Source organism: Rhineura floridana, chromosome 14 (assembly GCF_030035675.1).
Source record: "Rhineura floridana isolate rRhiFlo1 chromosome 14, rRhiFlo1.hap2, whole genome shotgun sequence".
NCBI lineage: Eukaryota > Metazoa > Chordata > Lepidosauria > Squamata > Rhineuridae > Rhineura > Rhineura floridana.
Genome location: NC_084493.1, coordinates 21,805,430 through 21,824,956, shown reverse-complemented (window position 1 = coordinate 21,824,956; position 19,527 = coordinate 21,805,430). Strand labels below are relative to the sequence as shown.

Genomic DNA, 19,527 nt, shown 5'->3' with positions numbered 1-19,527 from the left:
TCAGATTAAGCTTCACTGGCTTTTCCCAAACGGAATTCATAAATATTTTATTATAGAAAAGACGGCCACCATGGCTGCTTATGCATTTCTTGGAAGGTTTACAGGTTCTACCTTTGTAACAGATGTGGTTAAGTATCACCCTAGAGTTACACTGGATTTAGTTTGCAAGTAACCACTCTAGGTTCTTATGAAGACACAAAAAGCTTATACCTCATTCTTCTCTATGGTTAAAATAACTGCTGCAAAATAATGTACTTTTAAAAATGATTACCTTCTCTAATCTCCTGAACAGCTGTCTATAGCCATTATACTGGGCACTGGGATTCAAATTTCTGCTGCAGAATATTGTGCCATAAAGAAATGTACCAGCTTAAAATATTTTCCTATTTGAAGAAACACTCTAGGTAAAACAATTATTCACCTATTACTACTACAACTGCAGCAACAAAAGCTGAGCACTATCAGCCTGAGCCTCTTCAAAATCAACACTGTCCATTGGGGCAGGGAAGGGGGGGAAGCAACACTCTACCAACAATTGCACAAAATTTGACCACTGCCCGCAACTATAATGAAACCTCCATGCAAATGTCTGCTGTGCAAGATAAGAAAATCAAGACAAAGCCCTCACATCACAGCCAGTCTCTTCAGCATAGTTTGAACACTCACCTCTACAAAACTATTAGTTATTAAATGCTGGTACTTTAATTTAACCTTTGAATCTGTGATCAGGCGCCTATGAAGAGAAGGGAGAAAGAACAATTGATTGAGAATATTTTTTTTGGCAGTCAAGAACTGGTTCACTACATAAGCAGAAGTCATAAGCCAGGAGAATCATTTTTTGGTTGCAGATTGCATAATTATTTCCCCCCACAACTTGAAGGCATAATGTCTTTTTACTTGCCGTACACATAAACTTTAGAAGCAGAAATTAATGCCGATTTTTAAAATACGACAACAAAAAACACTTTTGGAATCACATTTTATTCACTCCTCGGTTCCCCAGATGCTTTGTTTACTTCTACTCAGCATTACTGGCATGTTTGCCATCATTTCCTTCAGAAAGCCCAGAATACCAGCAGCATTTAATCTTTATTTCCGTCCCAATGTAAATCAGTGAATAGGCACACAGCATTGTACTTGCTAAGTCATAAGCATAATGAAAAACAGAAAAGCTACCTAGTGTTACATAAATATACAAAAACTGATCATCACTGAAAGTTAATCCAGAAACCTGCAGATTTCTGGGGAAATTTTGTAAATATCCATGTACTGCACAATGAGAACAATTTTGAATAGATTCCATGCATTACTGAAGACAATGGTGCAAGTATAAGAAGAAGTGCACAGTGTGATCACTGAAGGGCCACAACAAAAATTAAACTTTGAATTTCGTATTCAGTGCCAGTCTCAGCCTGTGAAGCTTTAACATATGCTCTGCAGCTACGACAGTTTAGACAATTCTTCTCTGAAACAAGTACTCCAGGCAAAACAAAAACCCTTCTATTCCAATGTGGAAGTCTGTGGCAAGGATGCTTCCTTCATGAGAATTGTGATGGTTGTCCAAAATGAATGTTTAATCTTCTGATTAATGGCTATATGCAAACTCCAAGTTCAGAGGCAGTTTGCCACTAAATACCAGCAGCTAGAAGCAACTTCAGGAGAGGGCTACCGACTTACATCCCCCTTGTGGGGTTTCTGAACTGTTGGTCACTGTAAGAAACAAGATGCTGGACCAGCTGAATGTTTGGTCTGATCCAGCAGAGCTCTTATTTTGCTCTCTGCACAGTTTGCTCTGGCAAAAAAAGCAAAGTGTTTACTGTGGAGAGCTACTTAAGCAGCTTTGCAGATGGGCATTTTGTGGCATGTGGTCGACATCGCTGCTGTCATTTTTTAAGGGTAAGTAAATAGACACGCAACATGGCAGTTCTGGCTGCAGAATCTCTTCCCTCCACAAACCAAACTGAAGTCCTGAAAGATGTACGTATTTTTTTTGGTGTGTCTTGGGCTAATTCCTAGATGTCAGCCTAATGCACACTCTTTCAGATACAAGGGTAAGCCAAGCATAGAGAGGGACTTAAAATGAGCCTCATATGGAAGACGTTATGAAGCAGGGATCCTGCCATAAAAAGCTACACTTGGGTTCCAACAAATCTGACTGACAGATGGATATTGAAAGTGGTCTCGGGTCTCCTGGAAAGATCTTTAAAAAGTAGGCTGGGGTTCATATGAGAACAGGCACTTAAGAATAAGTTCCCGAGACCAGGCTGTGCAGTTGCTTTATAGACAACTAGCACCTTGAACGCAGCCCAGAAGACAACAGGATGCCTCTGCAAACTTTGGAACACTTTGTGTTGCTCGCTGCCTCCTGCCAAGTCACCAAAACAGCAAGCAGCTGAAATTTGTGCTAACTGAAGCTTCTGCATAGTTTACAAGTGCCTCACACAGAACACCTTATAGTAACTGATCTATGAGGTTGCTAGAGAATCTAGAATAAATGTTTCTTCCCTGGCTGACTGCAGCTTGTGTATCAGCTATAATGGTATGCAGTGCTCCTGGCCACACCTGCCACCTGAAACTGCAGCACTAAAGCCAGGGCAAGGACCACTCCCAGTCTGCCCTGTCAAGGAGATGGACATCCTATTCAGAGCATGGAAAAACCCTCCCTTAGGTCCAGTAATCACAAGCTCATTCTTATCTAGATTCAGCTTCGGTGCATTGGCCATCTAGTCCATTAGCACTACTGATTCAGGGATGAAACTGCTGCTCCTGGGTCAGATGGAAGAGAAACAGAGCTATGCATTATCAACAGCTTATGGCACCTCACTCTACAGGTGTAGTCCCCAAACTTTTCCCCCCTAAAGACCACTTGAAAATTGCCAAAGGTCTCGGCAAACCGCTTAAATTATTTTTCTGCCTGTTGAAGCAGATATATACTGTGCTAGGTGCTTTATGATTTTTATTTGTATTTTTACAGACATGCCTCAGACCATCTTATTAAAGCTTACAGACCACAGTTTGGGGGGCCCTGCTCTAAAGTACTGGGAACACAATGGAACTTTGGCAACCAATAGAATATTAAGCAAATGTTTCCAAGCCCAATTTTTTTTAAGTGATGGTTTTAACTTTTAAAGCACTGAAGTGTCTGGTACGTTAGGGCCTGTCTCCTCTCCATGTCCCTATCTAAATGCTGAGGTCAGCTTGAAAGGCCCTACTACATGTTCCTCCACCATTCAAAGTATAATGGATAGATACACAGGATAGGGCCTGTAGGTGTGGCATCTCAGATATCAATATCCTCCCCAAAGGCAGCTTGACTGGCTCCATCACTTCTGGCAAGTTGTAAAAACTTGACTTATTTCAGAAGCCTTTTGGAAAGGGAGTACAAGTGAATGTTATGTACAATAACAATGCTGTTGCAGTTTTGGACTTTTTCTGTTGATGTTCTTCACTGCTTGGGATGGAGAAGGATGGCTGCGTTTGGGATTATGTTTACTGTTTTATGATGTTTTTACTGGATCTGATTAGCTGCCCAGATGTCACTAGTGACAAAACAAGAGACAAAAATAATTTTAGGATCACAGAATAGGTACCAACAGGGAAAACATGCAACTTCTGATGTCACTTTCTGAGATTAACCAGTCAGAGAGAATGGATATTTTTGCCAGTCTCACTTAAAGCTTTATCCCATTATTCAGCCACAAAGGTACCCACAGCAGATTATTATAAGATCAACAAAAGACCAAGACAACCCCTTCCCAAAGGTTTACAATTTAAAACACACAACACAAAAGGAAAGAAAGTACAGAGAGGGAACAGGAAAACCAGTAAACTCAGACCCTAATTGCTAAAATTAAAAAAGTTCTTATAATGACCAGCTTGAATGGAAACAATTGAGTGACAGGCAAAGCCAAAAGGAGCTGCCAGAGTAGCTCAACAATACTAGAAAATACAAGATGGTTTTCATGGTGCAGAGAAAGAAATCAGCTTTTAAAAAATGTATGTTAGAACACACTAATGAGAATGCAACACCATACTATGATGCATTTAAATACTTATATCACCTTCAACAACAGAATTTTTCCTCCATTGACAAAAAAGCTGTTCAGAAGTTAAAATCACATTGAGTAGGTGATAATATGGGTGCATCTCTCTGCATTTCTGATGTTGCTAAGACTCCTCCCACTGACAAGTGTCCCGAACACAAAAATCATCTGGTGGGTACAGAGAATGGTGGTGGGGAAACTACTTACTGACACAGTGATTATTTTTTGCCCATCTGACACCTAATCCTTCCTGTAAAACCTAAGACCAGAAATGGCCAATATGGCATTTTGTGACTTGGTTGTATTAATTAAATAATTTTTATCCCTCTGTTCTGCCAAAATGAATAACCTCCGAGAGCAGATTACAGATTACTACAAACAAGACTGTCCATGCCCTAAGGTTTACAGTCTAAAAAGGCACAAAAGGAAAATGGATTGGGAAGGAGGAGAAAAATAAGCAAACTCAGGTACAAGTTCTTCCTTAGTTATAAGTTCTTTGAATGACTAAGCTTGGGTAGAAACAGTTCAAGGAAGAGGAGCCACCAAAAGTTGCTGGTCCATCAGCTGCACCAATGGAGTGGCACTCCATCCTCTCTCATCCCTCCTCTGCTGCAGCCTGATATAATGGCTCGTGTCAGGTGACAAGAGGGAGAAGCCTTGTAGTTACATCTGTAAAGATGCCTCTGAAGCACTACTTCTGCAACATTAAATGGGCTGCAGATATCATCTCCAATGAAAATGGATAGTACGTGGACGCTTTATTGTTATACGACATGGATGTGTTGACTCTGGTCTCATGTGGACTATTTACCACAACCAGAACTTCCCTACATGTAAGCCAAGAGTGCACACCCAATCTTGTAAGAATTAAGGCAGAACTAATCTGTGAGGGATCCTGAATATGCACTCTTTTCTTTGAAAAAAGTATGTACCACCTTGCTGGGTCAAGGCCAAGGTCTACCTACTCTCACTTGTTTTGCAGGAACCGCAACCCCAGCAGATGCTATGTGGTCTTCAAAGAGATTGGCCAGTGGCCTGCAATTTACCACCTGCCCTGCTCTTGTCATGCACTACAGAATCTGCAGCCTCTCCCTTGGTAACAGAATCAACATGACAAGTTTTGAAAAGTTGTTAAAAAGGTAGGGCAGGAAAGGAATATTCTACTGCTTGGTACTGAATAAAGATTTGTCCCTTTTGAGGTTTTCTACCTTCAGGAAATTATTTTCTTGTTGAAACTGCTGAGAAATTCTGGTTAACTGAACAGAATTGGGGGGCATGTTCTAGGGTGCACTATTATTTTTTTTGCAGAGGTTTCATGGGCTGCTGGGCCCAGTTCAAAGTGCTAGTTTTGGTATGCAAAGGATTATTACAGCTTGGGACCAGGATACCTGAAAGATCGTCTTCCCCCTTATATACCCAGTCAGTTACAGCGCACTACAGGTGAGGGCCTCCAGCAGACACCATCTTATCAGGAGGTTTGTTCCACACAATACAGGAAGCGGACTTTTAGTGTTGTGGCACCAACACTTTGCAATTCCCTCCCCTTTAATGTTAGACAGGCACCAACTCTTAGCTTTTTTAACACCTACTGAAGACCACCTTCTTATCCTAGTCTGCGTCTGCTTTGGAATTGCTTTTTAATATGTTTTGTTTAAGATGTTTTGAGTGTTTTGTCCTATGTCTGCTGCTCTGGGCTCCTTCTAGGAGAAACAGTGGAATAGAAATGTAAACAGGAGTAGTCGTAGTAGCAGCAGCAGCAGCCGCCACCGCCGCAGCCTCACATGAACTGGGCATAACCTAGAGGGAAAAGTGCATAGACACACACAAATATAAATACCCTTCCAGCAACCACACTGCAGGGGAATTTTGGTAACGAGACACTTTTTCTAAGGGTGCGAGGCCCAACCAAAGATTTTGGAAAACTGTCATTTATCTTAGCTAAGTTAGGCTAAAACACACATTAACATAAAATAAATAAAAATGAACGGTATTTTTTCAGGGGATGTGAGAGCATATTTTGGAAATCCAAGGGGTGCTGGCAGTGGAAAAAGTTAAGAACCACTGCGGCCTAACCCATAAGTTTGGACCCTGTGATTCACTGAATTTTTGTTTTTATGGCACTGTTTAATTGTTTTTATGTTGTATTTTTGTATACCGCTTAGAATTTTTAAAAAATGGAAGTGGTTTAGAAATGCTTTTAAATAAATAAAAAACTAAGGAACTACTAACGAATGGTCCACAGAATGCTTTGGAGGAGTAATTCTCTGTGCACTAAAAACATATCTAGATCTGACAAGTAGCTACATGGAGACCACCTGGGAACCTCTGAGCTTCTTGGACGATTATCAGAATACAAAATTTAAAACTACCAGGAGGCCAAACAGAGCACAAAAAAGCATCAACAAGCTGCACAATGGCCTAATTGGTATATTCATATTCACTGTATTCTTCTCTGAATAGTTTTCATAAAATATGAGCTGCAATTAGTATACTTGGTGAAAGAGGCAGGGCAATCAACTTGTGCATTTTTGTTTTTATGATTTTTGAGGGAAGAAGCACTAAAAAAGGACGTGTTTTACTCAAGATTATTTTGTACTCTATAAAATCAACTGAACATCAGTGATCAGCTGAATCTTTTACATGGGCTGCGCATGGTGACATCACCACAGTTACACCCGCTTTCAGCATCTATATAAAATGTAAGCAGTAGAAAAAGCTGTTGGCCACAACACTCATTTCAAAAACGAACAGGAATGTACAAGGCACGAATAGTAGATAAAAGCCAAACTCAGGATTTTATTCCTGGAAAGGATTACACAAGGTAGTTGATGAACACACACAATGCAAGGCTGTGAGATCATGAACTCAAATTTATTAGATGACCTAATTACACTTCAGAGGTCTCTTGCTTTGAGTGTGTGAAAACAGCTGATGGAAAAGTTTGACTTTGTACCTTCCAAGACTGCAGCCTTTCTTCTTGTCATAGCATCCTCTACCCTTCTCCTATCATCACTTCTCATCAGAGGAACACAGTTTATGGTGGCAAAGAGAATGCTCTGCAGCATTTCCCACCCAGACTTTAAAGGGCCATTAAAGTATGGAGGAGAAGGAAGATGTCTGATGCATTGTGCCCTTTTTGACTAAAAAGTGGGGCAAATCAGTTTGCAAGCCACCCAATAACGCAGAGCAAATGAAAGCAACAACAACAATAGAACGACTCAGTGGAACACACGGGTAAGGCTCATTAAAAGGTGTCACTCCTTTAAGCCCTTGCAATACCAATTAGATGTACTTCCTCTGAATATCAGGTATTGTTCATATAAATATGCTGCCTTAAAGATTTAGTGTGTCACCACATGACCTAAATTCCTGCTAGTTTTCCTTTAAAAGCATATATTGCAAGCAAAGAGGTAAAGGTGATGGCAAAGCAGGAGCATTGTTTAGCTGCTATTATGGAGAGGTCTCTTTGTTCCTCAGACACCCCTGGACAGGAGCACCCTCAGACCTTCAAGCAAGACTGACTCATTACCTTTAGATACAACACAATGTTAAGCCAGCCAACACTCAACAGATCTGTTTTGGGGCTTAATGCAGGAAGGGAGATATTACTGAAGCCACGTATCAACTACAATACTTACATAACTGTATTGTCATCAACCAAGATATCACAGCCGTGAGCAGGGCATGAAATTGTCTGGTGGGGTGGGGGGGAAAGAAACAGAAGTCAGAAGAAACCTTTAATGTAGTTTGGATGACAAAGAATCCCTAAGAGCTGTGTACAATCAGCAACACTTCTAAAACTCAAGACAGTTACAACAAAGCCAATGTGGTGTAATAGTTAGGGTGCTGGTCTATGACCTGGGAGACCAGGGTTCAAATCCCCACTCAGCCAGGAAGCTCACTGGGTGACCGTGGGCCAGTCACTGTCTCTCAGCCTAACCTACCTCACAAGATTGTTCTGAGCATAAAACAGGAACAGGGAGAACCATGTATGCTACCTTGAGCTCCTTGGAGGAAAAGTGGGATATGAATGTAATAATAAATGAAACAGTTTGGCCAGCCAAGAACTTGAGCTGAAAGTTTAACTGCTCCCCACTAAACACTCAGTAGCTGTAACACAAAATTAACCTCCCAGACGGTGTTTCTTAAAAAAAAAAAAGTTCCCAACACAAAACCTTAACCTAAAGTCCACACATTTTACAAGCATTGATGGCCAAGCAGAAGTTTATAGTTGCAAAGACTGATTTTTCCTGAGGACATTTTGGGGAGTGCAGAGTGTCTTGTCCCTGACTTTGCACTGAACTTTCAAACTGCAGCATGAAGTTAAGGACAATCCCCTACTCCAAGCTTGGAGCTGGGGAGGCAAAGGATCACTCTTGAATTTGCATTGCACGGAAGCACAGGTTGAAACCAAGATCCAGTTCAGCTCACAGCCAGAGCCAGGGATTACTTTGGCTCCAGGATGCTTCTGATGCACTTTATGCCTTAAAAAGAATTAAGGCGAGCCAACAAGCTCTCACCCCTCCACCACTGTGCTTCTGAAGGACCACAGTTGTCAGGCTTCCCTCTCACTCTCGGGGCTAGGGAGGGGAACAGGAAGGGAATTGTCCCTGCAGTTGTGCTGCACACTTGCAGGGCAATCCCACTTCCAGCTTGGGCCAAACCCTAGGGTTCATTACACTTCCTAGACACAGATGGGACACTTGAAATGGCGTGCCAAGTTGGGGACCCATGATCAATCAATCATTTCACTGATATAAACACAGAATGGAAAAAAGTTTTACCTGTCCCATGCCTTCCTCCATTATTTTGGTAGTTAAATATTCACTCCAGCACTGCATACAAAATTTATGTCCACACTCCAAGCCAGTGAAGTACTGCAAAGAGAAATAACGTTATGTGCCCTCTTATCCCACTGCTGCAACATTTAGCTATGCAACCTTTCACGAGTACAGAAGGAATCTTCCAAAATGTCACCTTCTTCCTTTTAAAGCAGCCTTCTCCAATCTGATGTCCTGCAGATTATTTCAGACTACAACTCCCAACATGACCCAGGCTGATGGGAGTTGGTAGTCCAAAATAATTTGGAGGACGCCAGGTTGGGGAAGGCTGATCTCTCTCACAAGTGCTATATCATTTCCTTTACAGCTTCTTTCATTTTATTATTATTATTATTACAATTTATATCCCAGCCTCCCAGAAGTGGCAAACGAATGACAACATCAAAAAATCTATAAAACATTGAAAACAAAACATTTTTAAAAACATAATAAAAACAAAACATCTTTTTTAAAGTCTTTAAAAACAAATTAAAACCAATTCCAACACAGAGATGTGGACTGGGATAGGTTCCTGACTTAAAAGGCTTCTTGACCTCACAGCACTCATTCCATTTAACCTAAAACGTAGACACACACCCTCCTCATTTTCATAAAGTAAAAAAAAAAATCACCGCTTGGAGGAGCCAGCATATATGATCAGATTCTCAAACACCAAAATGGTGTTTGATGCACTATGGAGTTCTTTGGACAAAGCACCATCTGCATCAGGGTAGAAAAACACTTTTTAGTCCAAAGGCCTAACATTCCCTTCTAGGAAACTTTCCAGGGTCCCTGGTGGGGCCAAGGAGTGACTGCAGCGCATGCAAACTTCACATTTGTACACTAGGCTGTTTTCTATGCACAAGCACACACCCCTTTCTGTCCTCTATCCAGGGAAGCAGGAGGCACCATCAGAGTTCAAGGACACATTGCAGTCAAGCAAAAACCCTCAAAGAGGATGTGAAGAAGGGCTGGTGAGAGGGCATGGCCTCGAGAGAGTTCCAAGAGATATGGAGGGCGGTTTCTATATCATGCATCAATGATGAAGGTAGAAGAAGAAAGTTGTGACAATGAGATCTGTAACATGGAGAAACAGTAGCAGCATGGCACTGGCATCATGTGTTTGCTTCTTTAGTTAATCATTCAGTGCACTGTTACTCAGAACAGTTCCTTATTTTCTGTCACCCTGCTTCACAAAACCTCCCATTTGACTGAAACCTTCACAGATTAACCTCCATGCATAGTCTTTGTGGAGGGCGACTAACTATTGTCCTCCCCCCATTGCATGCCCTACCGGCCTAACCCTCCCCCCCAAAATGTTTGCAAAGGTGTGCCTATGCATGTACAACCGTACACATATAGGCAGCCCACACAGTCAGAGGGCCTGATCATGCAGAGCATGTACCCTTTGTGTACTTTCCTCTCAGTGTAGGAGAGGATACACAATAAGGGAGACATGGCCAATACACACAGGCCTGGTCTACAGGTGATAGTTAATCCCTGTCGGATATAATCACTGTTTGTCCTGTTCCACTGCGCCCTCTGCTGTTCCCATGTTCCAAATGTTTTCCACACTTCAGCCCCCCTCTCACACATGCATACACTTTATGTTCTCTGAACAACATGGGGACAATACAGCCCAATTTTCTAGATGCAGGAACCCCAAAGGGTTGAAGGCTGAAAGATTTGCAGGCTTGTGTACAGAAATAGTAGCATATCTCATTAATAATCTTCAGTAAACTTTCTGCGTTTGTGAGAAGGCAGTCCCTAGGTGCAATAAATGTAATCTACCAGGAGAGGGGAACCTATTTTACTTGAGGGCTGTATTACAACTTGCTTAACCCATTGGGTAGGGCACACTGCAAAGGGGCAAGGGGAAAAACACATACACATCCCACCAAAAAAATGAATGTACCTTTATGTCCCTCTTTCCATTTTCATACACATACAACAAACGCTAGATGTACAGCACTCTCCCTCTCCTACACACACACCAGGTAGGCACACAAACACAATCAGTATTTTCAGCCTACTTCACACCAATTATCCATGGGAGGCATCGATTCTGCCTCTTTACGAGTCTCTAACGAGACTCCAGCATCCTTCCATCTATCTTTGCTCTTCTGCAAGGAGTGAGTTGAGCGCAGAACAATATTTATAAAGCTGCATCACCCTATGCGGAGCTCTACTGAAGTCTCCCGTATACATAGTATTACTCAGAGGTCTCTGTGCAGCAGAGGCCTGGTTGCAAGACCCTATGAAGTACATGGAGACAGACGAGTGGGAAATGCAATCAGGACTTCTTTAACAAGAGGGAAAACAGAACCACTAATTATAAATCTTCCTCTACTTCAAAAGATATGCATTTTGGTATTTACATTGGTAAAGTCCCCACATTGCCCCTCTCACATTTTCTTATTCTTCAAGATTAAGAAAAATGTGGTATTTTACACTTTCTCATTGAGATTAGCAGGACCCAAGTACATTTTTCACCCACCAAAATTAATGGTGCTCAATTCTTCTTGGACCATAGAAACAGCAGGTTAAATAGTTTTTAAAAAATTAAATGACAGTCCAGATAAATTAAACAAACTGTTACAAGAAACTCATGCTAGGGAAAGAGTATGTGGAAGAACAATACAATAGCATAATGTACCATACACCAACACAGATTAAAACAAAACAAAATATGATACAGGTCCCTCCAAACAATAGCTCAGCAAATATAGAGGAAGAAATTTAAAAAGGAAATAAATATTGAAATTACTTTGGTAAATATGCTCAGAGACGCTGAATTAAAATGCACAGCCTTGTGAAAGCAGAATCGACATTAGCAGGGGATGATGTCAATCTTATCTCCTTTAGGAGAATCCAAGTCAAATCTTGCATACCATGCTTTTTTAAAAAATGCACAATTCTGGTTGGTAAACGTGGAGTTGATCAATGGTTGGAGGTACTTACACTTTGATTATAGGGATTACTTATTACCTAAAAATGAGACAGCAAGTATCTTAACATTTGAAAGGAAAGAAAATGAAACGGAACATTCTGAAGTTAAAGGTATTAGCGGGTTCCCTGCAGAATACGTTTTCACGCACTGCAGTGGCTAGTACACACTATTCAATCACTCCCATTTCACTCTGCCATGCCTGGAGACAGGAGCAACAAACCATGATCCTTGGCTTAGTGTGATGTGCAGATCAGTGATCAAGTGTTTCTCTCCAAACAAACCATTAAGGGAAGCCACGATTTTAATCAGTTGGTTGTATATCCGAATTTTGTAAGATTTTTAAACTGGTGGACATATTCACATATTGTATTGAGAAAAATATTTTAAAACATGGGCAGAAGCCATACACTTGTTCCAAAACCGGAAATATTTGGAAAGAATGGACTCAGTCCGAAACAGGCAGGAAGTGCTGGTCGCATCCAAAGTCACAGGGAGTACAAGTGGAGTAATAGTGAGCCTCAAAAAGGTTTGCGGGTGTCCAATGTGAATTGAGTATGTGCCCTACAAATTCACTGCTATACTGGGGGGAGACTGAGCCATGACAGACAAGCCAATGTAAATCAGGTTTGAAGACGACAGAAAGTTTGAAGAACACTGTCAAAGGATTATATTCATCCCAAAGATTTAAACCTTAATATAGAGTATTGGTCAAAAGTTAGACCTTTTGATTCTGTTTTTAGGATTCTTGAATGGAATCATCAAAGCCAAACATTATTCACTAGTGTCATATTTATTATTTGCCATAAAAGAAATAGCAAAAAAGTCTGGCACACTTCAAAAATGCCAATAATAAAAGAATAGTTAAAGTGCACTACTTAGCTCACACAATGAAGCAATGCTTAAAGACTGCAGACTGAGAAGAAGATTCAGGGAAAATTTGGCAACCATTTATTGAGTTTTTTAAATTACAATGCTGAAATAAATGCATATAGCTTCTAAGTTCTGTAATACATATATTCCCCACCAGGGAAGGCCCATAATACACCTTGGTTTACTCAAACCTTGGGCCTGATGAAATGGCAGGGACAACGGCTAGAACAATAGAGAAAAACTCAATCTGTCTTTGACCGAACACTGGTTAGAGCTCATTTTCAAGCCTACCATGTGGTGGTGATGGCAGCGAAAAAAGCTTACTTCTCTGCCACCATTGTGTCTGCCCAGTGCCGTCCAGCGATGCTTTTTCAGGTGGTCTGGGGTCTTTTGGGATCTGGCCCGACAGCAGACTCTGAACCATCAGTTGCTCACTGTGAAATCTTTGCAAGGCACTTTGCACATAAAATTGCTCACATTCGGATTGACCTGGACTCCTCGTTAACTACAGTTGTGCCAGATGTCCCCGTTGCTCCCTCTGGTCATTTTTCCATGGATACTTTTCAGCTTGTAAACCCTGAGGATGTGGACAGGAGTCTGGGAGAACTACATGCTCGCTTGATCCTTGCCCATCCTGGCTAATTAAATCCGCCAGATTGGGAGTAGCTGGTTGGTTGACATATCTGATTAACACCTCCCTAAGGGAAGGCTCTATGCCAACATTAAGGAGGCTGTGATTAGACCTTTGTTAAAAAAGCCTTCAATAGAACCTGCGGATCTTAATAACTTCCACCCAGTCTCTAATCTCCCCTTTCTTGGCAAGGTGATTGAGAGGGTGGTGGCAGCTCAGCTCCAAGTTTTCCTGGATGAATCGGATTGTCTAGACCCTTTTCAATCAGGCTTCAGGCCTGGTCATGGGACAGAGACTGCCCTGGTCACCCTGCTTGATGACCTACGCCGGGCACTGGACAGGGGGAGTGCATCCCTGTTGGTGCTGCTGGACCTCTCAGCGGCCTTTGATACCATCAATCATGGTATCCTTCTGAGCCGTCTTGCTGGGATGGGTCTAGGAGGCACTGTTCTACAGTGGCTCTGTTCCTACCTAATGAACAGGACCCAGAAAGTGGTGCTGGGAGACTACTGCTCAACCCCCTGGCCGTTGGCCTACGGGGTACTTTAGGGTTCCATTCTGTCTCCCATGCTCTTTAACATTTATATGAAACCGCTGGGAGAAGTCATCCGGAGATTTGGAGTGTAATGTCATAAATATGCTGATGACACTCAACTCGTATCTCTCCCTTCCATCTGATGGCAAGGTGGGACTGCTCATCCTAAACCGGTGCCTGGAGGCTGTGAAGAGCTGGATGTGGGCGAACAAACAAACTTAATCCAGACAAGACGAAGTGTTGCTGGCCAAGGGAAAAACTGCCCCAGGGATAGGGTTGCAACCTGTTCTGGATGGGGTTGCACTCCCCTTGAAAGAGCAGGTCCGCAGTCTGGGAGTTCTTCTGGATCCTGCCCTGCTGCTGGAATATCAGGTGGCTGCAGTAGCCAGGGGTGGTTTTGGTCATCTCAAAATGGTCTACCAGCTGCGTCCATTCCTGGAAGCAGCTGACTTGGCCACGGTGACACATGCATTGGTGACATCGAGGCTTGATTACTGTAATGCACTCTACATGGGGCTGCCTTTGAAAACGATTCGGAAACTAGTTGGTCCAAAATGCAGCAGCCAAAATATTAACTGGAGCACAGCGCAGGAAGCACATCACCCCTGTGCTTTATCGACTCCACTGGCTCTCAATTTATTTCCGAGCCCAATTCCAAGTGCTGATTTTGACCTTTAAAGCCCTAAATGGCCTTGGACCAGTGTATTTAAGGGACTGCTTACATCCATATGTTCCTAGCCTGGATTTAAGATCATCTACCTCTGGTCTCCTCTGCGTGCCTAGAATGAAAGAAGTTAGACTGAGAGGCACGCGGGAGAGAGCGTTTTCAATTGTGGCTCCCCGACTTCGGAATTTCCTGCCCCAAGAAGCCCGCTTTGCTCCCTCCCCGATGGTCTTCCAGAAACTTGTAAAAACTATTTTGTTCCAGAGAGCCTTTGGGTGGGACTGACGGTCAGCCTGACACTGTTTTAAGTTTTTTATCTTTTATTTTTATCTTTTAAGTTCTTTTATTCTCACTTTCATATATGTGTATGCATATAGATATAGATATATATGCACATGTATGTTTGTATGTGTATGCATAATGCATTTTATGTATTAGTATTTTATGCATTTTAATTTACTGTAATGTTTTGTGTTTTTATTGTGTATTTTATTATATACGTGTGCGATTTTATTGTAGCTGCCCTGAGCGCCCTATTGTAGGGTAGAAGGGATAGAAATATTTTAAATAAATAATATTTTCCCATTTCCTATTTGTAAAAAGATATAAAAGTTTTATTATTAGTCTGATATAAATATTTTAATAAATGTGTACAGTAGGATCCCACTCATATGGCAGGTTAGATTCCAGACCCCTGCCAAAAAGCTAAAACTGCCAAAAAGCGGATCAGCTGTAGCGTGAGGGTCTGGAACATAACCCACTGATTGCACCGGAAGAGGAGAAGATCAGCTGTATCATGCTACAGCTGATCTTCCCCTCCTCGGGCGCGATCACCTCGAGCGCGGGAGTCTGATCGAGCCAGGAGAGGAGAAGATCAGCTGTGGCACGCTACAGCTGATCTTCCCCTCCTCCGGCGAGATCAGCTGGAGCGTGGGGAGCTCCAGCTGATCGCCCCGCTGGCGCAGAGAAGCGGGGCCCTACTGTACATTAAGGGGGGATAAAAGAATAGTTCTCAAACTGCAAGTGAGGAAAATCTGTTTCCCACCCGTACCATTTCAGCCTGTGTAGGCGGAGGCTCACATGACTGAATGTATGCAGATATTACTCGACTCAAGTACAAAGAGCAGAAACCATTATTTTGATTCAGGCAGATAAAGAAACAGCTTCTAGCCATATAAACCCAAATTAACTTCCATACTAACTCATACACAGACTGGCTACATTGTTGACATCCAAAACAAACAACAGTTTAGAATTCAAATGAGTCCTTTTTTTAATGCCTCATTAAGGTACTCACAGAGTTAGGATAGTTCAGATAGCAGATCTGGCAAGGCATGTCCTGTGCAGATGACCTCGTGTTCATCTGACGTGTTCGAGACTTTTTACTAGGATTAATTACATGACATTCTGCAAACAACTTCTCCAGGTTGCCATCAAAGTACCTGCATGAACAGAAAAGGGCGAGTGAAGCCAAATGTTTTAAAACAAGAAAATCCACCTGTTCTTCACTTGAGAAGGGACTGAAAAAGTACATGCGTAAGCAAGGAGGAACTTTTCAGTTCTTATTTAAAATACGGTGCCTATTCTTTCTGCACCACCTAACCTCACCTTGCCATTTGGACTAAAGTTGTGAAGATGAGGGAATCCACACAGCCCTGCAAAGATGTTTGCAGTCAGAGAAACAGTAGCAGTCAGACTGCAAAGATCAAGGCAGGTCTATCTAGGCTGCCTTGCTTCAACAATGTCCTACATCAAAGGACCTGTTCAGGTTCATACCTTTCTAGTGGAGGGACAAAGTTTCAGATCACTTGCCCTAGATCTGTAGTTAGCAAGTACATGTTTGGGTAGTCAAGCTGGCATCTTATCAAGGAAAATATATGGTTACGATAAAATATTCCAAAGAACTAAAAGTATCTTCAAATCCAGCATTTGAAGGATAAATTAGGACCTGTACAGACAGCGAGTCTGCTATGCAACCATTACTAGGGGGGGAAAGGGGGGGTTCTTTCCAGGTTTTTCAGAACATACCTGTCACATTTAAGACAAACTTCTCAGTTCAGCAACTCTAGTTGTACTTCTAAATTACACACCACTGCTGTACTCTTATACTGCCTGGAACATTCTCCATGATGAACACCACATCCGCCAGACACCGTCCTGTCCTAGAGCATTTTTTAACATCTTGATTTTTTTAAAAAAAAATCAGTAATAAGCGAGTACATGTACCTGTGCCTCAAATACCTCCTCCTCTAACTTGCCATGCTTTCAATCACTACAGCAATGCCCTGCCACTTCACAAGGGTTGCAACAAGCCTTCCTGTGTGCAATAAAGTATTGCCCTTCCTCCATTACATTTGCACAGCAATTACATTAAGACAGGAGGAACAATGCTCTGCTTCAAGGGAGAAATTTAGTTCAGAAATAGACTACATGCTTTCCACACAGAAGGTTCCAAGTTCAATCCTCGGCATCCCCAAGCTGTGCTGGAAAAGACCCCCGGCTGAAACCCTGGAAAGCTGCTGCCCATCAGTGTAGCTAGAGCTGAGCTAAATGGACCAATGGTAGCTTCCTATGCTTCCAATGATTATACTCTGCAGTAGCTGCTCCCACAGCCTAGAAGAAGAGTTCCCAAACTGTAGCCCATGGGCCACCAGTGGTCCGCAAGCGTTATTCAGGTGGTCTGCAGTGTGTTTATGGATTTGTGTTTGAAGACGGAAGACGGCACATGCATCACACTGAATGCTCATATTGATTTTTAGTAATTTTATTGCTTCTTTTATTTCTTAAATTGTATGTTACTATATTACAACTTGAACTGTATGAAACAATTGCTGCAACAGATAAAAAAATTAAATGGACTGCCAAGACCCTCAGCAATTTTCAAGTGGCCCATGGGGGGGGAGTTTAGGAACCACTAGCCTAGAATTGCCTGATGTCAAGGCAACCTCACTCAAAAGCACACAGCAAACTCAAGAGCTACAGCACTCTTACTATAAATTGCTAATGTGTTGTGTTAGATATGTCATCTTGCTAGAATTTATGAAGTCTTCTTCCTGTGAGGAATTTTGCAAGAACTGTGAGAAAGCAGATTTCCAATGGCTGCCACAACTGGGTAAGCTCTTTCCTAACCCACCTCATCCCCCCCCCCGAGAGTTTTCAATGGCTTCCATTCATTCATTGAACAGCCTTAAAAGCCAGATTATCAAGGGGCTGACTTGGGCACTGCCCACTTTCCTACCCACATTGGATTAAATTCCTGTTTACAAATGAGAGCCTTGATAGATAGAATTGCAGGAGTCCATTTTTTATTTATTGTAAGAATTTATATACCACTTAACACCATGATTTCTAAGCGGTGTACAATGAGGTTTCAAAAGATACAAAATCAGAAAAGCTTACTCAAAAGGCCTGCTCAAATAAAAAAGTCTTCCCCAAGAGCCTGAAGTTCAACAGGGAGGGGGCGGCCTGTCTGATCTCAGCTGAGAGAGAGTTCTACAGAACTGGACCCACAACTGAGCTCCTGCTGGGAGGAAGGGCGGGATACAAATTAAATAAATAAATAATAAATAGCAAACACACTCAGCTCTTGGTGGATGAATCCAAGCAGTGAACACAGTGAGCCACAGGGGCCCACTAACTCATCTGAAGACATTCGTGATTAAGCAGGGAGTGGGAAAGAGGAACGACATGGCGAAGGAAAGCTTTCACTCTAAACCAGAGATGGAGAGCAAAGAGGGAGCCCTTGTCTCCACCCCTCCATTACTTTCACCTTGAAATGACAACCCACAGACCCTTGTGCAGAGCTCTTGTGCAGATATAGTCAGGATGTTAATGGGGATTCTAGCAGATGGGCCTGCCTGCTGGTAGTCATGTCAGATTCTGTAACTACTTTTGGTAACATATCAAACGAGAGCACTGCCTGTCCGAAGAATCAGAGGAAAATAATAAAGTGACTTGGTAAAGCTGGGTTGTTGCTACAGTGAGTTGAACCAATACAGCGTAGTTATTAGGATTGTAAGATCAAACTCAGGGCTCAAATTCCCACTTGGCCACAAAGCTCACGGGATGACCTAGCCATTCTCTCACAGCCTAAATCTACCTCTGAGGGTTTACTGCAAGGGTGAAATGGCTGTGTGCTGCTCCAAGCATGTTGGAGACAGGACGACATACAAATGTAATGCAGTACTCCAGTGGCAGTTGTGCTCCTTCCCACTGGGTAATAGAAAACTTTTGAGACCTTGTGGAGAGAAGCTTGTATCATAGCTCCTGCCCACATTAGCGTTAGCCTGATTTCTGCAGCTGTCACAAAGGCTCCTCACATTAACCAATAAACACAGGAAGAACATAAGAGCAGCCCTGCTAAATCAGCCAAAGGACCATCTAGTCCAGCATCCCGTTCCAACAGTGGGCAACCAGATGACTATAGGAAGCTGGCAAGCAGGACCTGAGTTCAAACAACACTCTCTCCATCTGTGATTCCCTGCAGCTGGTACTCAGAAGGCACACTGTTTCCGATTGTAGAGGGCAAACATAGCCTTATCCTCCATGAATTTATCTAATCCTCTTCTAAAGCCAACTAAGTTGGTGGCGGCCCTCACCACATCTTGTAGGAACTAATTCCATAGCTCAAGTATGTGCTATCTGAACTACTTTCTTCTGTCATCTGCAGCTTCCACACTACTGGAATAATGCATGCAATCAAAGCCACATTTCATTTTACTGTCTAGCCTTTGGTATATGCCTCTTAATTAAAAGACAGAGCACCAGCTATTCGGGCAAAAAAGGTTTCTATAATTTCCCACTGTGTTTCTAATCCAAGTCTTTAAGTCTGTGAATGTCTCTGTGCCCTGAGCAGTTGTCCTGCCTTAAGTTGCGAAGCAATTTTCCTCGAAAAAGACTTGTTGAGAATTAAGGATGTGTGCACATAACTGGTATTCTTACCATTCTTCCCTGTAATGCAGAGGTAGGGAATCTCAGGGCCGGGGAACAAATGTGGCCCTTCAGGCCTCTCTAT

General features: G+C 42.3%; 1 protein-coding gene across 2 annotated transcripts in view; it reads right to left on the bottom strand.

Moving 5' to 3' along the window:
• The window catches only part of ARIH1 (ariadne RBR E3 ubiquitin protein ligase 1), a 61,730-nt gene that overhangs the window by 13,170 nt on the left and 29,033 nt on the right, over positions 1-19,527 (bottom strand). For both annotated transcript variants that reach the window (XM_061595991.1, XM_061595993.1), the window contains exons 3-6: positions 15,811-15,955; positions 8,828-8,920; positions 7,682-7,737; positions 667-733 (exon numbers count right to left, since the gene is read on the bottom strand). In XM_061595991.1, the coding sequence (XP_061451975.1) occupies positions 667-733; positions 7,682-7,737; positions 8,828-8,920; positions 15,811-15,955 (361 nt within the window). The remainder of the gene's footprint in view (positions 1-666; positions 734-7,681; positions 7,738-8,827; positions 8,921-15,810; positions 15,956-19,527) is intronic.